Source organism: Phoca vitulina, unplaced genomic scaffold, assembly GCF_004348235.1.
Source record: "Phoca vitulina isolate PV1807 unplaced genomic scaffold, GSC_HSeal_1.0 scaffold94, whole genome shotgun sequence".
Lineage (NCBI taxonomy): Eukaryota > Metazoa > Chordata > Mammalia > Carnivora > Phocidae > Phoca > Phoca vitulina.
In genome coordinates, this window is record NW_022589797.1 from 1,697,806 (window position 1) to 1,716,584 (window position 18,779).

The window sequence follows — 18,779 nt, forward strand, 5'->3', positions numbered from 1 at the left end:
GCAGGTTCCTGGGCCCCACTCAAACTTACTGAATCCAGAATCACAAAATACTGGAGGAGGGCTCAGGAAATTGAATTTTTAACAAATCTCCTGGGTGAGTTTCATGCAGGTTGTTCTGGGTAAACTGCTCCTATATAAGATGGGCTATACTTTTTTTTTATTTTTAAGATTTTATTTATTTATTTGACAGAGAGAGACAGAGCAAGAGAAGGAACACAAGCAGGGGGAGTGGGAGAGGGAGAAGCAGGCTTCCCGCTGAGCAGGGAGCCCGATGCGGGGCTCGATCCCAGGACCCTGGGATCACGACCTGAGTCAAAGGCAGACGCTTAACGACTGAGCCACCCAGGCATCCCAAGACTAGCTATACTTTGATGAACACTCCTATAAGATAGGACAATAAGGATAGGACATATAGAACAGGATAATAGGATTGATGATAATAAGACTGATGATTTAATAAACAATTAAAAAATATATATATATATAAATGAATATTGTCACCTTTGAAACTCTCATCCTGGGAAGCTAAATGATTCACTCTGTTGAATCAGTCTGTCAATCTTATATTACTCAAGACATTTCTGTAACTCCTCTTGAATTTTTTTTACAGCAGAGTAAAATAAAATTTATTCTTTTCCATTTTGCCATTATAAGATAATTTTAACTCATAGTTTTCAGTGTCCACTATTGAAAAAATACTTTCCGAGATTGTGAAGAAACACTTCAGAAAGTTAACAACAAAAACCTTTGAGGGGCGCCTGGGTGGCTCAGTCCGTTAAGCATCTGCCTTTGGCTCAGGTCATAATCTCAGGGTGCTGGGACTGAGCCCCACATTGGGCTCCCTGCTCAGTGTGGAGTCTGCTTCTCCCTCTCCCTCTACCCCTCTCCCTGCTTGTGTGCCCACGCTCTCTCTCTCAAATAAATAAAATCTTAAAAAAAGAAAAACCTTGAATTCAATCCTCAGTTGTGACATCTATTATTTTTTTCTCATCACGAACTACTGTATTCTAATAACTGCTTGAAATTATTTTGGTCATAAAGAGAATGGAACAAAAAACTGCACTGATGAATGCAAACACTGTAGCACTGAAAAATGCATAACTCCTCTTTTACAATATCACCACAACCTGAGGTATATTTTGGATTATTTCTCTTCTGAAGGTCAATTTGATTTTTAAAAACAGTTACGCATCATCAGAGTCTTATACTTGTGAATAAGGCACATGGGACATATAATTTTAGGTCAGATATAAGATGTATCTATGGGACAGTAAGACTATTTTCTTGTTTCCTACCTTGTCACTTAAGGCAATAAACAAAGACAATTCCAAATATGCTTCAAATATAGCAACTTGTTAGAATGTCAGGTCTGGAGACACCTGTGGTGGCGTAGGATCTCATGGCACCAGGAGACATGAGATTTGGGTTCTTTTTATTATTTTTATTACTATTATTATTATTATTATTATTATTTTTTGTGGTGGGCAGCAAAGTAAAGTTTGTTGAGAGTAATACAAAGCTCCCGAAGAGGGAGGGGACCTGAGATGGGTTCTTATCTCTCTGCCTTCTTAACTATAAGATTTTAGGCAAGTCATTTAATCTCTTTTAGCTTCAGTTTCCCTTTCTATAAAACTGGGGTCGTTTTTCTTGTTCTGCTTACTTAAGAGGGCTGTTGTGAAGATTGTGGGAGATGATATAAATGTAAGCAATTTGGGGTGCGTGGGTGGCTCAGTCAGTTAAGTGGCTGCCTTTGGCTCAGGTTGTGATCTTGGGGTCTTGGGATGGAGCCCAGGCTCTACTCTTCCAAGTCTGGCTCCCTGCTCAGCGGGGAGTCTGCTTCTCCCTCTCCCTCTGACCCTCCCCCCTCCTCATGCTCTCACTCTCTCTCTCAAATGAATACATTTTTTAAAATCTTAAAAAAAAAATGCAAGCCATTTGTAAAACTGTACAGTGATATACAAATACAAGGTGCTACTAAGGGTAGTATTATATTAAAGGTACATTAATTTTAAAGGATATGATTTATTTGGTTGCCTAAACTCTTGTTACCAAAAAAAAACCAAAAAAAACCTTCTTAATATTTTTTTAAAGTAGGGTCCATGCCTAGTGTGGAGCCCAACGTGGGGCCTGAACCCACGACCCTGAGATCAATACCAGAGCTGAGACCAAGAATCAGATGCTCAACCGACTGAGTCACCCAAATGCTCCAAAAGCCTTCTTAATTTTTAATCAGTCATTTCTCATTCATTGTTTCTAAAAGAGGTTTAAGTAAATTCATGGATGTCCCAGTCATATTTGGTTACTAAAGAAACTAGGATATGTGGGGATACCATGAAATTGTGAAGCAACAAGAGGACAACTCAACTCATCCTTCAGGAAGTCTTGTCAGAGATAATGGGGCTGATCTTGGGGACAATTCAGATAGACTCTGCGACTGAACATTGCTGAATCTCAGTATCAGAAGCCCCCTAGATAGCATCAAGTTTGACCCCTTTCCAATGACTGAATCTTCTTTAAGACTAAGAGGTTGTCTTCTACTTGAGTATCTCCAGTGACTATCCATCACACAGGATACTTGCCTATCCATCCCACTGCTGGACAACGCTCCCTATTAGAAAGCTCTTAGATTAAGCCATTACAAATGATACCAAACCAACCCCACCTGTAGCCATCCTAGATTCTATGACATATTCTCAGTCAATGAGTCCTCGGGCCCCTCCTCACCTTCCACTTTCTCTTCTGACATCACAGTATGACACAATGAGAGTGAGAGGAAAAACAAGTGCACCCAGCGATCTCCCTTTTTCACTGCTTCCACCAAAGTCTTGTCATAAAATGAAAACTTAGGATCAGCCAGTTTGTTGTAGGAGAAGTCGACCTTTTCTGTTTCCTGGAACATATAAGCCAGAACAAACTTCTCAGTGGCAGCCTGACACTTTACAGAAGGTCTATTTGGGGACAACTTCTGGAATGTGATGAGAACTCTTAGGAGGACGATGGGAAGAGAAAATCAAGATAAATGGAGGAGACTCTGGCTGGTTTCTAAGGCCTCTGTAGCTCTGGACCATTCATTCACTTGGGCCAGAAAAGATCTATCCCACAGGAGACAAGCTGAGCACTGGCTGGCAGACCCTTCTTGCCCCCTTTCTTCCCCAGCTACCCTGAATGATCAATGGCCATCTTCAGGCTCTACTCTTCCAAGTCCCAAATCCATGGTAATCAAACCTGAGGATATGAGGGGGTAATTGCTCCATAATAGTAAATGGTGTCTGGAAACAATTTTGTCTCTGGCCGTCCTCTGTCTGATTTGGGGGCTGGGAAGGGAACTGAGCCCTAAGTACAGTGATATCACTGTGTTGCACTACTTCTATTTAACCCCACAGGTGGCTAGAGAGGAATACTGCAAGATAGAGGCAAGGCTGTATAACAAGGAAGCTTCAGTACATACCTGTTGATCACAGACTTAATTTTGAGCCATTTTACTTGACCTGTCAGCATACCTGGTTCCTTCCTGCCTCTAACCTTCATGGACCTAATATTCACTAACATTTTCCTGGCTCCTTCAGATATTGACTCTCATTCTCCATTTCAGCTAGGTTTTTAGTGACCATCTTGGGTAAACATGACTCAATTTGGCCCTGAGACTCTATTGTCCCCATTCTGGAGTGTCATGTTAATAACAGACTTCTCCAATCCATACCAGAACTCTCAAGGATATTTCTCCAGCTCTTTGTAGTTGTGGTGCTACCTGTGCTGGGTCCCAGTATGTCAAGTATAGACGTAACTCTCCTGGTTGGTGCTATGTCCGGAAAAGGTAAGTTTGTAGTGAGTTATATTGGCTTTCTTTTCTTTTTTTTAAGATTTTATTTATTTACTTGATAGAGAGAGTGAGAGAGAGAGTGAGAGAGAGAAGGAGCAGGAGGAGAGGGAGAAGCAGACTCCCCGCTGAGTGGAGAGCCCGATGCAGGTCTTGATCCTGGGACACTGGGATCATGACCTGAGCCAAAGGCAGATGCTTAACCGAATGAGCTACCCAGGTGCCCCTATATTGGCTCTTTTCTATATCCCATCTAGAAGTTTTGTCATAGCAGTGAGGAAGTATGGTTGGGTCCAGAACCAAGCCCCAGACCTGGCCAACCACAGAATTGTGGGCTCTGGAAAGTTTGTGCGTTCAGTAATTTAAGAGAATTCATTATGTAGCATCTCCTGAGGCTTTTCTAGAACTGGGCTCTTACACTGGCACAGTCTTTGAAATTGGAAGCTGGTGAGTGATGAGAGAAAAGTTGGAGAGGTAGGCATGAGGTGGATCCTGCGTTACCATCTTTTTTTTTTTTTTTTGCGAAGATACTTGAAATATGTTTAATAATAAAAGGCCACCAACATTCTCTTTTTATTTTTATTTGCATTTATTCTGCAGAATTTACTCCTGGGCCATAAGTTTTTGTTTCTTCAGTTTCTTCTGGGATATCTTTTTCTTCTGTGCAACCTCCTCTTCTGGTTTAGGAACAATCTGCTGTTTTTCAGTCAGGATCATCTCAATGTGGCAGGGAGAGCTCATGTACGGGTTAATCCGATCATGAGCCCTGTACGTTCTACGCCGCATCTTGGGGGCTTTGTTCACCTGGATGTGCTCAATGACCAGAGAATCAACATCTAAACCCTTAAGTTCAGCATTACTCTCTGCATTTTTAAGCATGTGCAGTAAAAATTCAGCACTCTTCTTGGGCCACCAACCCTGTGTCCAGCCCCACTGTTTGGCCTGGGCACACCTACCAACTCCACCATTGTAGCGACGGAATGGCACACACTGCTTCTGTAAAGTGACGTCTTTCAGATACTTGGTGGCTTTTCGGATATGCATACCCTTGATGGCCTGGGCAGTTTCACGTGTGTTCTTAAAGTGAACACGAAGACTTGAACCTCTTGATTTACATGATTTTGTAGGGTTTTCTGGGTCAAGCGAATAGCGAACCATTTTCAGAGGTCACCTCAGGCCGCTTAGGGGAAGAGAGCCCTGCGTTACCATCTTATATGCAATAGGGAGTCATAGCAATTTTTTTGCTGGAAGTGATGTGTAAATAGATTTGTGTCAGAGAAAGTCCTCTGGTAGCAGCAGAATATACTAGAACTAGCAAGATGAGAAGCACAGAGACCAGTTAGGAGGCTATTCAGTAATTCACAAGAGAAAAGATGTAGTGACAATAAATATTAAATTAAGGGAATGGTTTGAAAATATAGGGAGCTAGGGGGCGCCTGGGTGGCTCAGATGGTTAGGCGTCTGCCTTCGGCTCAGGTCATGATCCCAGGGTCTTAGGATCGAGCCCCGCATCGGGCTTCCTGCTCAGCAGGAAGCCTGCTTCTCCCTCTCCCACTCCCCCTGCTTGTGTTCCTGCTCTCACTATCTCTCTCTCTGTCAAATAAATAAATAAAATCTTTAAAAAAAAATAAAAATAAAAAAAGAAAATATAGGGAGCCAGAATTGATACATGATATGAGGGGTGACAGAGGGAAAGAGTTAAGAATAATTTTATATTTCCTAACTGGGGCCCTGGATAGATGGTAAGATCATTCACTGAGATAGGATACCTGTCAGGAGGAAGTTTTTAACTGGCTGAATTGGAGATACTTGAAGGACTTACAGGTAGTAATGAAAGCAGGCATATATAGTTTTGAGTAAGAGATCTGAGCTATTTTCTAATCTCCCCTTCCAGACAAGTAATGTTTGAGAACACTGGACCTAGCTGCAGACAGGAGTGAGGCAGGGCAGGCTTGGAGCTGTAGTACAGCATTATCTGAGAGGCAGCATTCATGGAAAATTCTGAAACCGAAAGCCAAACAACCAGTTAAGTAAGGTTGAAAGGCAAATCCAGGTACTAGACAAAAGGATGGAAACTGGGGATATCAGGCGAGAGGAAGGGGATTCAGAATGGAGGGTAGAGGTGGTAACTGAGGAAACTCCTTGAGATGCTATGACATAGCTATAGATAGTTTTTATAAACTATCTTTATTCTTGGCCATGGGTGGGAGGGAGCTACAAAGGATTCCTTGGATAGATGGATTCGGAGGTCATCAGTAAGTAGGTGGTAGTTAAAGCCATGTAAATACATGAGATTATTCAGGGAGACTATTCAGACGGGGAAGAGGTTCAATAAGAGAGCCTTGAAGAACATCAGCCCCTATGGCCAAGTTGATGAGAAAAAGCAATTAGACAGGAAGAAAAAACAAGAGAGTTATTTAAAAGAAGCCAACAGACAAGAAAACTTTAAGAAAAAGTGGAGTTTACATGTTGAAATCTGCAGAGAAGTTGGGTAAGGACTTAACAGCAAGTAGTCATTCATGACCTTGGCTAGGATAGTTTCAGTGGATATGATAGGACAGAGTCTGATTACTACTAGTCTGATTACTACAGTAGACTGAAGAATGAAAGAAAGGTGAGGAGTTAGAGACCTCTGTAATTGCCTGTTTACTTAACAGGACTTAACAGCAAGTAGTCATTAATGACTTTCAGTGGATATGATAGGACAGAGTCTGATTACAGAGAGTAGACCGAAGAATGAAAGAAAGGTGAGGAGTTAGAGACCTCTGTAATTGCCTGTTTACTTATATGTCTGCCAACTCTTTGAAGGTAGGGAACATGTCTCTTTTGTTTTTCTCCAACCTTTAGCATTTACTCAAAGTCTGACATATGGTTGATACTCAGTATTTTGGACTGATGGAGACAGATGATGGCTAGAGGGTAATGCAAGAATGGTTCTAAGTGCTTTTAAAAAAAATAAAAATAAAAATAAAATATAAAAATTTATTATTAGTGGTTACATCTGGTTAATGGGCTAAGGGTTATTTTACTATTTTATTTATTCTAACTATGTATTTTATTTTAAATTAATGCTCTTTTTTTAGAATAGTCTTAGGTTTACAGAAAAATTGAGCAGAAGTACAGGAAGTCCCCATATACTCTCTCTCTCTCCTTTCTACTCTGGTTTCTTCTATTAACAAACATCTCACATTAGTGTAGTTCATTTGTTATAATCGAGGATCCAATATTGATACATTATTATGAACAAAAGTCTATAATTTACATTAGAATTCATTCTGCATTGTACAGTTCTATGGGTTTTGAAACATGCATATTGTAATGAACCCACCATGACAGCATCACACAGAATAGTTGCACTGCCCTAAAAATCTCCTGTGCTTCACTCTTCATTTCTCTCTCCTCTTCCCAAACCCCTGGCAACCACTGATCTTTTTACCGTCTTTACTGTTTTGCCTTTTCCAGAATGTCATATAGTTGGAATCATACAGTATATGCCTTTTCAGATTGGCTCCTTTCACTTAGCAATATGCATTTAAAGTTCTTCCCTGGGGCACCTGGGTGGCTCAGTCAGTTAAGCGGCTGCCTTCGGCTCAGGTCATGATCTCAGGGTCCTGGGATCAGCCTTGCATCCGGCTCCCTGCTCAGTGGGGTGTCTGTTTCTCCCTCTCCCTCCACCCACTTGTGCTCTCTCTCTCTCTCTCTCACAAATAAATAAATAAAATATTTAAAAAAAATTCTTCTTTGTGTGTGTGTGGCTTGACAGCTCATTTCTTTTTACTGCTGTATAACATTCCATTGTATGGATGTATTAAGTATTTTTTTAAAGAAAAGGAAAACTTGAGTTGAGGGAAAAGAATCACATAAGAAGATAAGTTTCAGATATTAAGAGAGAACACAGGATTGACTGAGGTTCCTGAAGTAGGAAGGATATGGGAAAAAAATAATTCCCATATACTTTGGTGGGATTATAAATTGATACAATCTATCTAGAGAGCAATATGGCAATACTAAATTCATTAAAAATGTGGCTACCCTTTGACCAGCCAATTTCATTTCTAGGACTTTATTCTAAGGAAATAATTATCAGAACAAGAGACAAAAAAGGATGTACCAGGGTGCTTACCACAATGCTATTTATAATAGCAAAAGAAAATGGAATAAAAATAGGGGATTGGTTAAATAAATTAAGGTATACCAATACAACTGGATATGCCACTCATTCAAAATGATCATGTAGACCTAAATTTACTGACATGGAAAGAAGCCAACAATATATGTCAAGTGAATAAAAAGGAAGCTGAAAATAGCATACATGCTATAATGCTTCCTCTTTCCTTCCTTTTCTTTTTTTCTTTCCTTATTTTCTTTCTTCTCCTTCCTCCCTCCCTCCCTTCCATCCATCCATTCATATGTCTATCATCAGATCTTGATGTATATGTGTGTGCATATACACACATGAAAAACATCTGAAAGAGTATACCCCTAAATTTTACACTGGTTTTCTACAAGGGATTGAGTGGTTTTAACTTTCTTCTTCATGTATTTCTGTATTGTTTGGATTTTTTTTTTATAGTGAGTCTAGATTATTTTTTAAACAGAAAGAAACAAGAAAGGTATTTTCATTTTAAAATACAGATTTAAAAAAAGAATTAATCAACAAATGGAAGTTGAGCTATAAAATATGAATATTTAAAATGTGAGGAATTCATGGGGCGCCTGGGTGGCTCAGTCAGGTAAGCGTCTGCCTTCAGCTCAGGTCATGATCCCAGGGTCCTGGGATTGACCCCTGTATCAGGCTCCTTGCTCAGCGGGGAGTCTGCTTTTCCCTCTGTCCCCTGCTTGTGTTCTCTCTCTGACAAATAAATAAAATCTTTTTATAAAAAAATAAATAAAACACAAACCCAAATCCCCTCAAATAAACGTAGGCCATTTATATAATGCTTTCTGATATTATGGGGCCAATAAAAGCTTTACTATTTCAGGAGCTAAGGGACTCCCACATGCATTTCACAGGGAGCTGCAATCACTCACCTCAGAGACTTCTACCCTCTGTCCATGCTTGTCATAGACACCACCTGTTGGTAAGGAAACAGAGCAGAGACTTGGCAAGGGTTTTAAAGAAAGGTTTAAATTTTTTTGTTGTGGTAAAATACATGTAACATAAAATGTTAACCATTATTGAGTGTACAATTCAGTGGCATTAATTACATTCCTTTGATGACTTCTCTCAAGACTGCTTATTGGTCTGAAGGCGAACCAGGAGATTAGCAGCTTCAACAACATGCTGGTTTCTCCATTTGATTTAATATGAGAGTGAACTGACACTCTCAAGACATCGGGAATTCCCTGAGGACAGAGATTAAGTCTTGTACATTTAGGTATTTCCAATGTCCAACACAATGGATTACCTCTATAAGGTGTTAAGTAAATGCTTTTTGGTAAGCAACTAAATGAAGTAGGGGATCTTTGCCTCGTGAATAGAGAAGGCTGGAAAATAAGAGGTAAATGGGTGAATTTCAGAGGCATATAGATTTAGAGGGAGATTACTCTTGAAAACAATCTGCAAAGTAGAATTTCCCTAGGACTCAGGGAAAGCAGGAAGGCATGCATACCATAGAATATCCCATTAATAGAACACTTATTGAAAATCATGATGTTCTGAGTCAGGGTTCCTGTTTTGTCAGAGAACACATATTTGACCTGGCCAAGCTCCTCATTAAGGGTGGTGGTTCGAGCCTGTGCTGGTGTGTTCTTTGGTGCACAAAACATCTTCCGATCCCAGTTGATATAGTAACTGTTGCCCAATCTTATTATCTCAACACTATGAAGAAAGCAAGAAAAGAAGGGTCCTGGGTCAGAACAGATCAAATACATCATCCTGGTTTCCTTCTTAACAGTCCTGTGATAGGTCAGGGTGAGCACCTGAAAATCAGAATATCTTCCTTGGGAACCTACCATGGATTTTGAAGGACCCTTCCCACCAGCCAACCCTATGTAATTCTGATTTTGACCATTATCATTCAGGGCTTTACCACCTGAGACATACTTGATTAATTTTTAACCCCCTTTCATTCTTTCTTCTTCTAAAACATACCCAGGAAAAGTAAAATATTTTGAATTTCTGCAGTAATGCAAGGCCTGACAGAATTAAGAACTAACTAATAAAAGGCTGCCCAGGTTTAATTAGAGGATTACTGTGGCTGTCATGTAAATCCACTGGTGAGGAAGAGAGAGAAATTTGAAACACTCAGAAGCTTCTTTGTTTCAGAAGAGGGAAAGATGTGTGAAAATCAGAAACAGCTTATAGAAGCTGACCTTTTGATAAATGTCCTGGCAGACCCAATCTGCCTGTGGGGTAGCTTCTCCCTCACCCCCACCCCCAATAGTGTCCTCTTCACTTTATCTGAATTTTCCCTATTGCCTTTGTCACATTCCTCTTCTGTTACAAGTAAGGTACATTATAGATTCTTTATGGTTAACAAGCATCTTCATTTTAACACGGTAAGATTTTTAAGGGGCCTCCTTCCTATCATCATTCATGCTTAATGTGTGTTAGTTTAGGTTGCTTCTAAGAGACAGCTGCATTGAGCAACATGGATTTTTTTATTTCAGGTGAGGTCGGAGGGCTCTAGCCCACATTATTGACTACTAGACCTCATGCACTGAATCTTGATCCCTCCCTTCCTTTGCCATACTAACCAACATAGCAATTTCTCTAAACCCAAACATTTAGTCATATTATTTCTATCCTTAGAAAGGTCCTTCCTGCTTTTAGGATAAAATCCAAACTGCTTGGCCTGGCATTTAAGGCTCTCCTGGATCTGATGCTAAATTACCATCCAACACTTTGCCCTAGGCTACTCACTGTTCTCTGACCAGATCAAGCTTTTAAAAAACACCAAACCTTCATACATGCTGATCTTTCTGTTTGCAATATTATTTTGCTATTTTGTACTTGATGAATTTTACTCTTTTCTCAAATTCCAGTTTGATTATTACTTTTTCTGTAAATCCCCAAGGCGCTTCAGGTAGAATCAACCCATTCTTTTTCTAGTCTCCCACAGCATTCCCATATATATTCCTATTACATCATTTTCCATATTGTACCATAATTATTTAAGTATCTGTTTCCATGGCTATGTTATAAGCTTATCTAGAGAAACAGCTGTCTTGTTATTCATGTTTCTATCTCTAGCACCTAATATAGTGCTTGGCACATAGTAGGTGCCCAATAAATATTAAATTAATAAAATAATTTAGTCATTTAGGGTGCTTTTCAAGTTGGACTGTCCCAGTGCAGGGTTTAGGAAACTTGGGAAGAAGGATGCGAAAATGTGTCTGGGTGTGCATGTGTGAAAGGGAATGATGAAAACAAAAAGGAGAGCAAAGATTTATTTTACCTATTTCAAATTTTTGTCCATGCAAAAGAGGAGGAAACATCCTTTTCTTCGCCAACTTTTAGAAACCAGAACTTAGGTCATAATTATACCTATCTACCATTTGCCACATTGTTTCTATGGGAAAACAAATTGTGAGTTCTGATTAACTGATTTACAAATGAATGTTTGGAACCTATCTGTTTAATTAACTAGGGGCTGCCTGGCTTGAGCTTCAGCATCACCAAATTTGTGTGCATTTTTCTAATTATTGTATGTGTTTAATATGTCTTATTTAGTCATTTACATTAAAAGCCATTTGAGGGTAGGGATGATTTTCTTTTTGTATAACTCACATAGTATCTAGCACAGTATTCTGGATATGGAAAGCACTTACACAATCTCTAGGCATTTCTTTTTTTTTTTTTTTTAAACACTTGGACAAGAAGTTTGGCAGTTTCTTATCCTTTTTTTTTTTTTTAAGATTTATTTATTTATTTGAGAGAGAGAGAACGCGCAAGAGCAAGCACAAGTGGGACGGTCAGAGGGAGAGGGAGAGAGAGAATCCCGAGTGTACTCTGCGCTGAGTGTGGAGCCAGATGCGGGGCTCAATCTTGGGACCGTGAGATCATGACCTGAGCTGAAACCAAGAGTCGGACACTTAACTGACTGCATCACCCAGGCACCCCTATCTCTAGACATTTCTCAGAGTGTTTTGTACACTGGGCACTGTGGGAAGTAAAGAGTTGAAGAGCACACAATCTATGCTTTCGAAACATTCACACTCTATTTGGGGAGTTAAGCAGGAAGTATAAAGTCAGTTCCTCCCCCTATAACACAAAGTGGTCAAAAAAGCCTACCTGACATAAAGAGAAATGGGCACCATAGTGTTGAGAATAATGAAGTAGGACCAGAATATGAGGACAGCAGAGACAACTGATGAAGACACATATTCTTTCCATGGCAGAAAATCCTGGAAGTAGTAGCCTTTCTTGTTCTCCCAAATGCCATGCCCAATTGCTAGGATAAAACACATGCTGCCTAAAAACAGGAAAATCTGAAAATCAAAAAAAGAATTAAATTAACATTTCATCCAAGGCATGTGCTGCTTCAGATCTACCTTTTGGAGACTTATCTCTCAACAAACTTCTCTCTGTTCTTGGAGGTCAGGGGGGCCCTATAGTTCATAGGCTCTAAACAGTACTACACAGACAGAAAAAAAAAAGCCCAGCAGGAGCCATTCTTGGGATTTTGAAGGAAAATAAAAGTAACTAAACTATATTAAATACTAATTATCAGGAACTGTGCTAAGTACTTCACATATGTTATTTAATTTAATATTTATAAAACCTCTCTTTTAGTAATAGACGAGGAAATTGATATTAAGAGTAGAAAAGTATTTTGCCTCAAGTCACTTAGCTACTAACTAGCATGGAGCCCAATGTGGGGCTCAATCTCATGACCCTGAGATCATGACCTGAGCCAAAACCAAGAGTTAGCCGCTTAACTGACTGTACCACCCAGTTGCCCCTAAAGATGATACCTTCTTACTCAAGATGATGGTTCCAGATAATCTCAACCTGCCATCAGGTTGAGAGAGAAAAGGGCATAGAGGGACAAGGAAGCAAAAAGGACAAATTTGAGAATGATGTTTAGAAAAGAAGTTTAGGAAGAGGAGATAATCTTCCTGAACTCATTTTACAAGGCCAGCATTACCCTGGTAGCAAAGCCAGACGAGGACACTACAAGAAAAGAAAACAATAAGCCAATATCCTTGATGAATATAGATGCAAAACTTCTCAACAAAATACTAGCAAACCAAATTCAACAACACATTGAAAGGATTATACACTGTGATCAATTGGGATTTAGATATTAATGAAAGAAAGTGGAGACACAAATAAATGGAAAGATAGTCTATGTTCATGGGTTGGAGCAGTAAACATTATTAAATGCCTATACTACCCAAAGCTATCTATAGATTCAATGTAATCCCTATCAAGATTCCAATGGCATTTTATTTATTTTTTTTGCAGAAATAGAAAGAATAATCCTAAAATTTCTATGGAACCCTGAAAAACCTTGAATAGTCAAAGTAATCTTGAGAAAGAAAACAAAGCTGGATGCATCACATGTCCTCATTTCAAACTATATTACAAAGCTATACTAATCAAAACAGTATGGGGGCGCCTGGGTGGCTCAGTCAGTTAAGCGGCTGCCTTTGGCTCAGGTCATGATCCCAGAGTCCTGGGATTAAGCCCCACATCGGGCTCCTTGCTCAGTGGGGAGCCTGCTTCTCCCCTGCCTGCTGCTTCCCCTGCTTGTGCTTGCTCTCTCCCTCTCTCTCTCTGTGTCAAATAAATAAAATCTTAAAACAAAAAACAACAGTATGATACTGTCATAAACACAGACATATACACCAATGGAACAGAATCAAGAGTCCAGAGATAAACCCATGCACATATGGCCAACTGATACTGGGCAAGGGAGGCAAGAATACCCAATGGAGAAAAGACAGACTCTTCAATAAATGGTGCTGGAAAAACTAGATATTCATATGCAAAAGAATGAAACTGGATCCCTATCTTATACCTCTCACAAAAATTTACTCAAAATGGATTAAAGACTTAAATGTAAAACCTGAAACCATAAAACTCCTAGGGAAAAAAAAGAACAGAGAAAAAGCTCTTTGACAACAGTTTGGCAATGATTTTATGGATGTGACAACCAAAAAGCACAAGCAACAAAAGCAAAAATAAACAAGTGGGATTACATCAAATTAAAGGCTTCTGCACAACAAAAGAAATAATCAACAAATAAAAAGGCAATCTATGGAGTGAGAGAAGATATTTGCAAACCATTTATCTGATAAGAGGTTAATATCTAAAATACATATGGAAGTCATGCAACTCAATAGCAAATAGCAAAAAAGCAAATAATTTGATTAAAAAATGGGCAAAGGACCTAAAGAGATAATAGGCTTCTTTCTTTAAATTAAAAAAAATTTTTTTTAAAGATTTTATTTATCTATGTGAGAGAGACAGTGCACACTCACAAGTGGCAGGGGGTGAGGAGCAGAGGGAGAGGGAGAAGCAGACTTCCCACTGAGCAGAGAGCCTGAAGCAGGGCTCCAACCCAGAACCCTGAGATCATGACCTGTGCTGAAGGTAGCCACTTAACTGACTGAGCCATCCAGGCACCCTGATAATAGGTTTCAAATATTTATTTCATATTTAGATTTCAAATGCCCAAAAGGTGCGTGAAAAGATACTCAACATCACTAATTATCAGGGAAATGCAAATCAAAACCACAATGAGATGTCACCTTAGAAAGGCTATAATCGGCACATACACACACGCACTGCACAGATTTCCAGTATCAACGTGTCTTGATAGAAATGAAGGACTCCAAGAGATGAGAGAAGAGCGTGAGTCATGGACAACAGGTCTTTAACAGATTATTGAAATTACAAACTCACATCCACAGTAGTTTCATGTTGACAGATTTCATATTTTGAAAGCTTGAGATATTTTATAATGAAACATGCCATGTGGAAACTTTGAAGCATAGAATTCTGCCAAACACCTGAATAAAGAATTCCTCACCTGGTATGTAAGAGACTTCTCACTACCACCATGACAAACCAGGAGAAGTGGGCCCACCTTAGTCCCTCAGAATTTTCCCAACTTCAGAAATATGCTGAGTGTTTAATCTAGCCTTCAAGCTCTGTCACACAGGGACCTGTCACACTATTTGGTTAAGAAGTAAATTATACTGAACGGGGGGGTGGAGCAAGATGGCGGAGGAGTAGGAGACCTGGATTTCCTCTGGTCCCAGGAATTCAGCTGGATAGGGATCAAACCATTCTGAACACCTACGAACTCAACAGGAGATTGAAGAAAAGAATAGCAACAACTCTCTGAACAGAAAAGTGACCACTTTCTGGAAGGTAGGACGTGCGGAGAAGTGAATCTGAGGTGATATTCGGGAGGAAAGATGGCGGGGGAAGGGCCTCCATCAGCTGCTTCTGGCAAGTGATAGAGCTGCGGAGCACAAAATCGGAACTTTTAGAAGTCGGCTCCGCTGAGGGACGTCGCTCCAGTGGCTAAGCGGGGGGTGGAACCCTCGCGGGACAGTGTGGTCTCAGGACCCTCGGGGTCACAGAAAGACCGGGGGTGCCTGAGTGCGGCAGAGCTCCCAGGTGTCGGAGTGGGGAAGCCGGCTGGAGAGACGGAGCCGAGGCACGGGCTCTCAGCTCGGGGTTGCCATAAACCGTGATCTGCGGCACAGTCGGGCCACTGCTCCTCCAGCAGGGACCCAACAAGCGGCAGATCCGGGGAGACTCCCCTTCCTCCCTGGGAGAAGCCGCGCAGGAGCACACCACAGGGATCTGCTGGGTTTGGGGACTCCACACCAAGTCGGGTGCCAGAGATAGAAATGCTCGGTCACAGGCCGGATGAGCAAGGAGTGCGGCCGGAGACCGGAGAGATGGGAGTGATTGACTGCTTTACTCTGGGGGCTCACTGAGGAGCGGGGCCCCGAGTTCTCGGCTCCTCCGGGGCAGAGATTGGGAGGCTGCCATTTTCACTCTCGTCCTCCAAAGCTGTACGGAAAGCTTGCAGGGAACAAAAGCTCCCGAGAGCAAACCTGAGCAGATTACTTAGCCCGGACCCGGCAAGTGCGGGACAATTCTGCCTCCGGCAAAGACATTTGGGAACCACGGCAACAGGTCCCTCCCCCAGAAGGTCAGTGAGAACAGCCAGCCAAGACCAAGTTTACGCATCAATGAGAACGGCAGAACTCCAGCACTAGAGGAATACTGCACATAGAATTCGTGGCTTTTTTACCATGATTCTTTAGTCTTTCAAAGTTAATTTTTTTTAACTTTTTTTTTTTGAATTTTTCTTTTTCCCTTTTTCAACCAACATCTTATCAATCCCCTTTTTTAAAAAAACATTTTTATTTTTCATTTTTAGAGTCATATTCTATCCCTTCATAGTAGTTACCCTTACTTTTGGCATATATATATAAGTTGTTCTCTCTTTAAAATTTTGAGATACAGTTTCTTCTAACAGATCCAAATATACCCTAAATCTCTAGTGTATGGCTTTGTTCTAGTCTCCTGCCTGATCACATTCTCTCCCTTTTTTAAAAAAAATCCTCTTCTTTCTTTTTTCAAACAACTTTTATCAATTCCTTTTATAAAATCTTTTATAATTTTCATCTGTACAGTCATATTCCATCCCTTCATCGTATTAACCCTTATTTTTGTACATATATAAGTTTATCTTTCTTTAAAATTTTGGGAGGCACTTTCTTCTAACAGACCAAAATACACCCAAAATCTAGTGTGTGGCACTGATCTATGCACCAGCCTGATCATATTTGATCATATTCTTTTTTTTTGTTTTGTCCTGTTTTTGTTTGTTTTTATCTTTTTCTTTTTCTTTTTGTTCTTTTTCTTTTTTCTTTCTTTCCCTTTCTTTTCCCCCGGTTTCAGGTCTTTTCTGATTTGTTTAGAGTATATTTTCTGGGGACGTTGTTACCCTGTTAGCATTTTGTTCTCTCATTCATCTATTCTCCTCTGGACAAAATGACAAGACAGAAAAAATCACCTCAACAAAAAGAACAAGAGGCAGTACTGACTGCCAGGGACCTACTCAATACAGACATTAGTACGATGTCAGAACTAGAGTTCAGAATGATGACTTTAAAGATACTAGCTGGGCTTGAAAAAAACATGGAAGTTATTAGAGAAACCCTTTCTGGAGAAATAAAAGAACTAAAATTTAATGAAGTTGAAATCAAAAAGGCTACTAATGAGGTGCAATCAAAAATGGGGGCTCTAACTGCTAGGATAAATGAGGCAGAAGAGAGAATTAGTGATATAGAAGACCAAATGGTGGAAAATAAAGAAGCTGAGAAAAAGAGAGATAAACAACTACTGGATCACGAGGGCAGAATTTGAGAGACAAGCGATACCATAAGACGAAACAACATTAGAATAATTGGGATCCCAGAAGAAGAAGAGAGGGGCAGAAAGTATATTGGAGCAAATTATAGCAGAGAATTTCCCTAATTTGGGGAAGGAAACAAGCATCAAAATCCAGGAGGCACAGAGAACCCCTCTCAAAATCAATAAAAATAGGTCAACACCCCGACATCTAATAGTAAAACTTACGAGTCTCAGAGACAAAGAGAAAATCCTGAAAGCAGCTCGGGAGAAGAGATATGTAACCTACAATGGTTGGTAGAAACATTAGATTGGCAACAGACCTATCCACAGAGACCTGGCAGGCCAGAAAGGACTGGCATGATATATTCAGAGCACTAAATGAGAAAAATATGCAGCCAAGAATACTATATCCAGGTAGGCTGTCATTGAAAATAGAAGGAGAGATAAAAAGCTTCCAGGACAAACAAAAACTAAAGGAATTTGCAAACAAGAAACCAGCCCTACAAGAAATATTGAAAGGGGTCCTCTAAGCAAAGAGAGAGCCTAAAAGCAACATAGACCAGAAAGGAACACAGACAATATACAGTAACAGTCACCTTACAGGCAATACAATGGCACTGAATTCGTATCTTTCAATAGTTACCCTGAATGTAAATGGGCTAAATGCCCCAATCAAAAGACACAGGCTATCGGATTGGATAAAAAAAACAGACCCATCGATATGCTGTCTGCAAGAGACTCATTTTAGAGCCAAAGACACCCCCAGATTGAAAGTGAAGGGGTGGAGAACCATTTACCATGCTAATGGACACCAAAAGAAAGCTGGGGTGGCAATCCTTATATCAGACAAATTAGATATTAAACCAAAGACTGTAATAAGAGATGAGGAAGGACACTATATCATACTTAAAGGGTCTAGCCAACAAGAAGATCTAACAATTGTAAATATCTATGCCCCTAACATGGGAGCAGCCAATTATATAAGGCAATTGATAACAAAAGCAAAGAAACACATCGACAACAATACAATAATAGTAGGGGACTTTAACACCCCCCTCACTGAAATGGACAGATCATCTAAGCAAAAGATCAACAAGGAAATAAAGACTTTAAATAACACACTGGACCAAATGGACCTCACAGATCTATTCAGAACATTCCATCCCAAAGCAACAGAATACACATTCTTCTCTAGTGCCCATGGAACATTCTCCAGAATAGATCACATCCTAGGTCACAAATCAGGTCTCAACCGGTACCAAAAGATTGGGATCACTCCCTGCATATTTTCAGACCACAATGCTTTGAAACTAGAACTCAGTCACAAGAGGAAAGTTGGAAAGAACTCAAATACATGGAGGCTAAAGAGCATCCTACTAAAGAATGAATGGGTCAACCAGGAAATTAAAGAAGAATTAAAAAAATTCAAGGAAACAAATAAAAATGAAAACACAACTGTTCAAAATCTTTGGGATACAGCAAAGGCAGTCCTAAGAGGAAAGTATATAGCAATACAAGCCTTTCTCAAGAAACAAGAAAGGTCTCAAATACACAACCTAACCCTAAACCTAAAGGAGCTGGAGAAAGAACAGCAAATAAAGCCTAAACCCAGCAGGAGAAGAGAAATAA

The 18,779-nt window shown here is 40.0% G+C and overlaps 2 protein-coding genes across 2 annotated transcripts in view; both read right to left on the reverse strand.

Annotated features, from left to right (window-relative positions):
* The window catches only part of LOC116627127 (phospholipid-transporting ATPase FetA-like), a 104,978-nt gene that overhangs the window by 16,488 nt on the left and 69,711 nt on the right, over window positions 1–18,779 (reverse strand). The window contains exons 15-18 of the mRNA XM_032396807.1: window positions 12,054–12,250; window positions 9,430–9,638; window positions 8,849–8,934; window positions 2,725–2,890 (exon numbers count right to left, since the gene is read on the reverse strand). Of these exons, the coding sequence (XP_032252698.1) occupies window positions 2,725–2,890; window positions 8,849–8,934; window positions 9,430–9,638; window positions 12,054–12,250 (658 nt within the window). The remainder of the gene's footprint in view (window positions 1–2,724; window positions 2,891–8,848; window positions 8,935–9,429; window positions 9,639–12,053; window positions 12,251–18,779) is intronic.
* Window positions 4,410–5,009, reverse strand: LOC116627148 (60S ribosomal protein L17-like). The gene has a single exon (XM_032396836.1). The coding sequence runs from the start codon at window positions 4,973–4,975 to the stop codon at window positions 4,421–4,423; it is 555 nt and encodes a 184-aa protein (XP_032252727.1). The 5' UTR covers window positions 4,976–5,009; the 3' UTR covers window positions 4,410–4,420.

Excerpts from the sequence above, each read along its gene's own strand:
- LOC116627148 (XM_032396836.1), bottom strand. The coding sequence starts at position 4,975 with ATGGTTCGCTATTCGCTTGACCCAGAAAACCCTACAAAATCATGTAAA.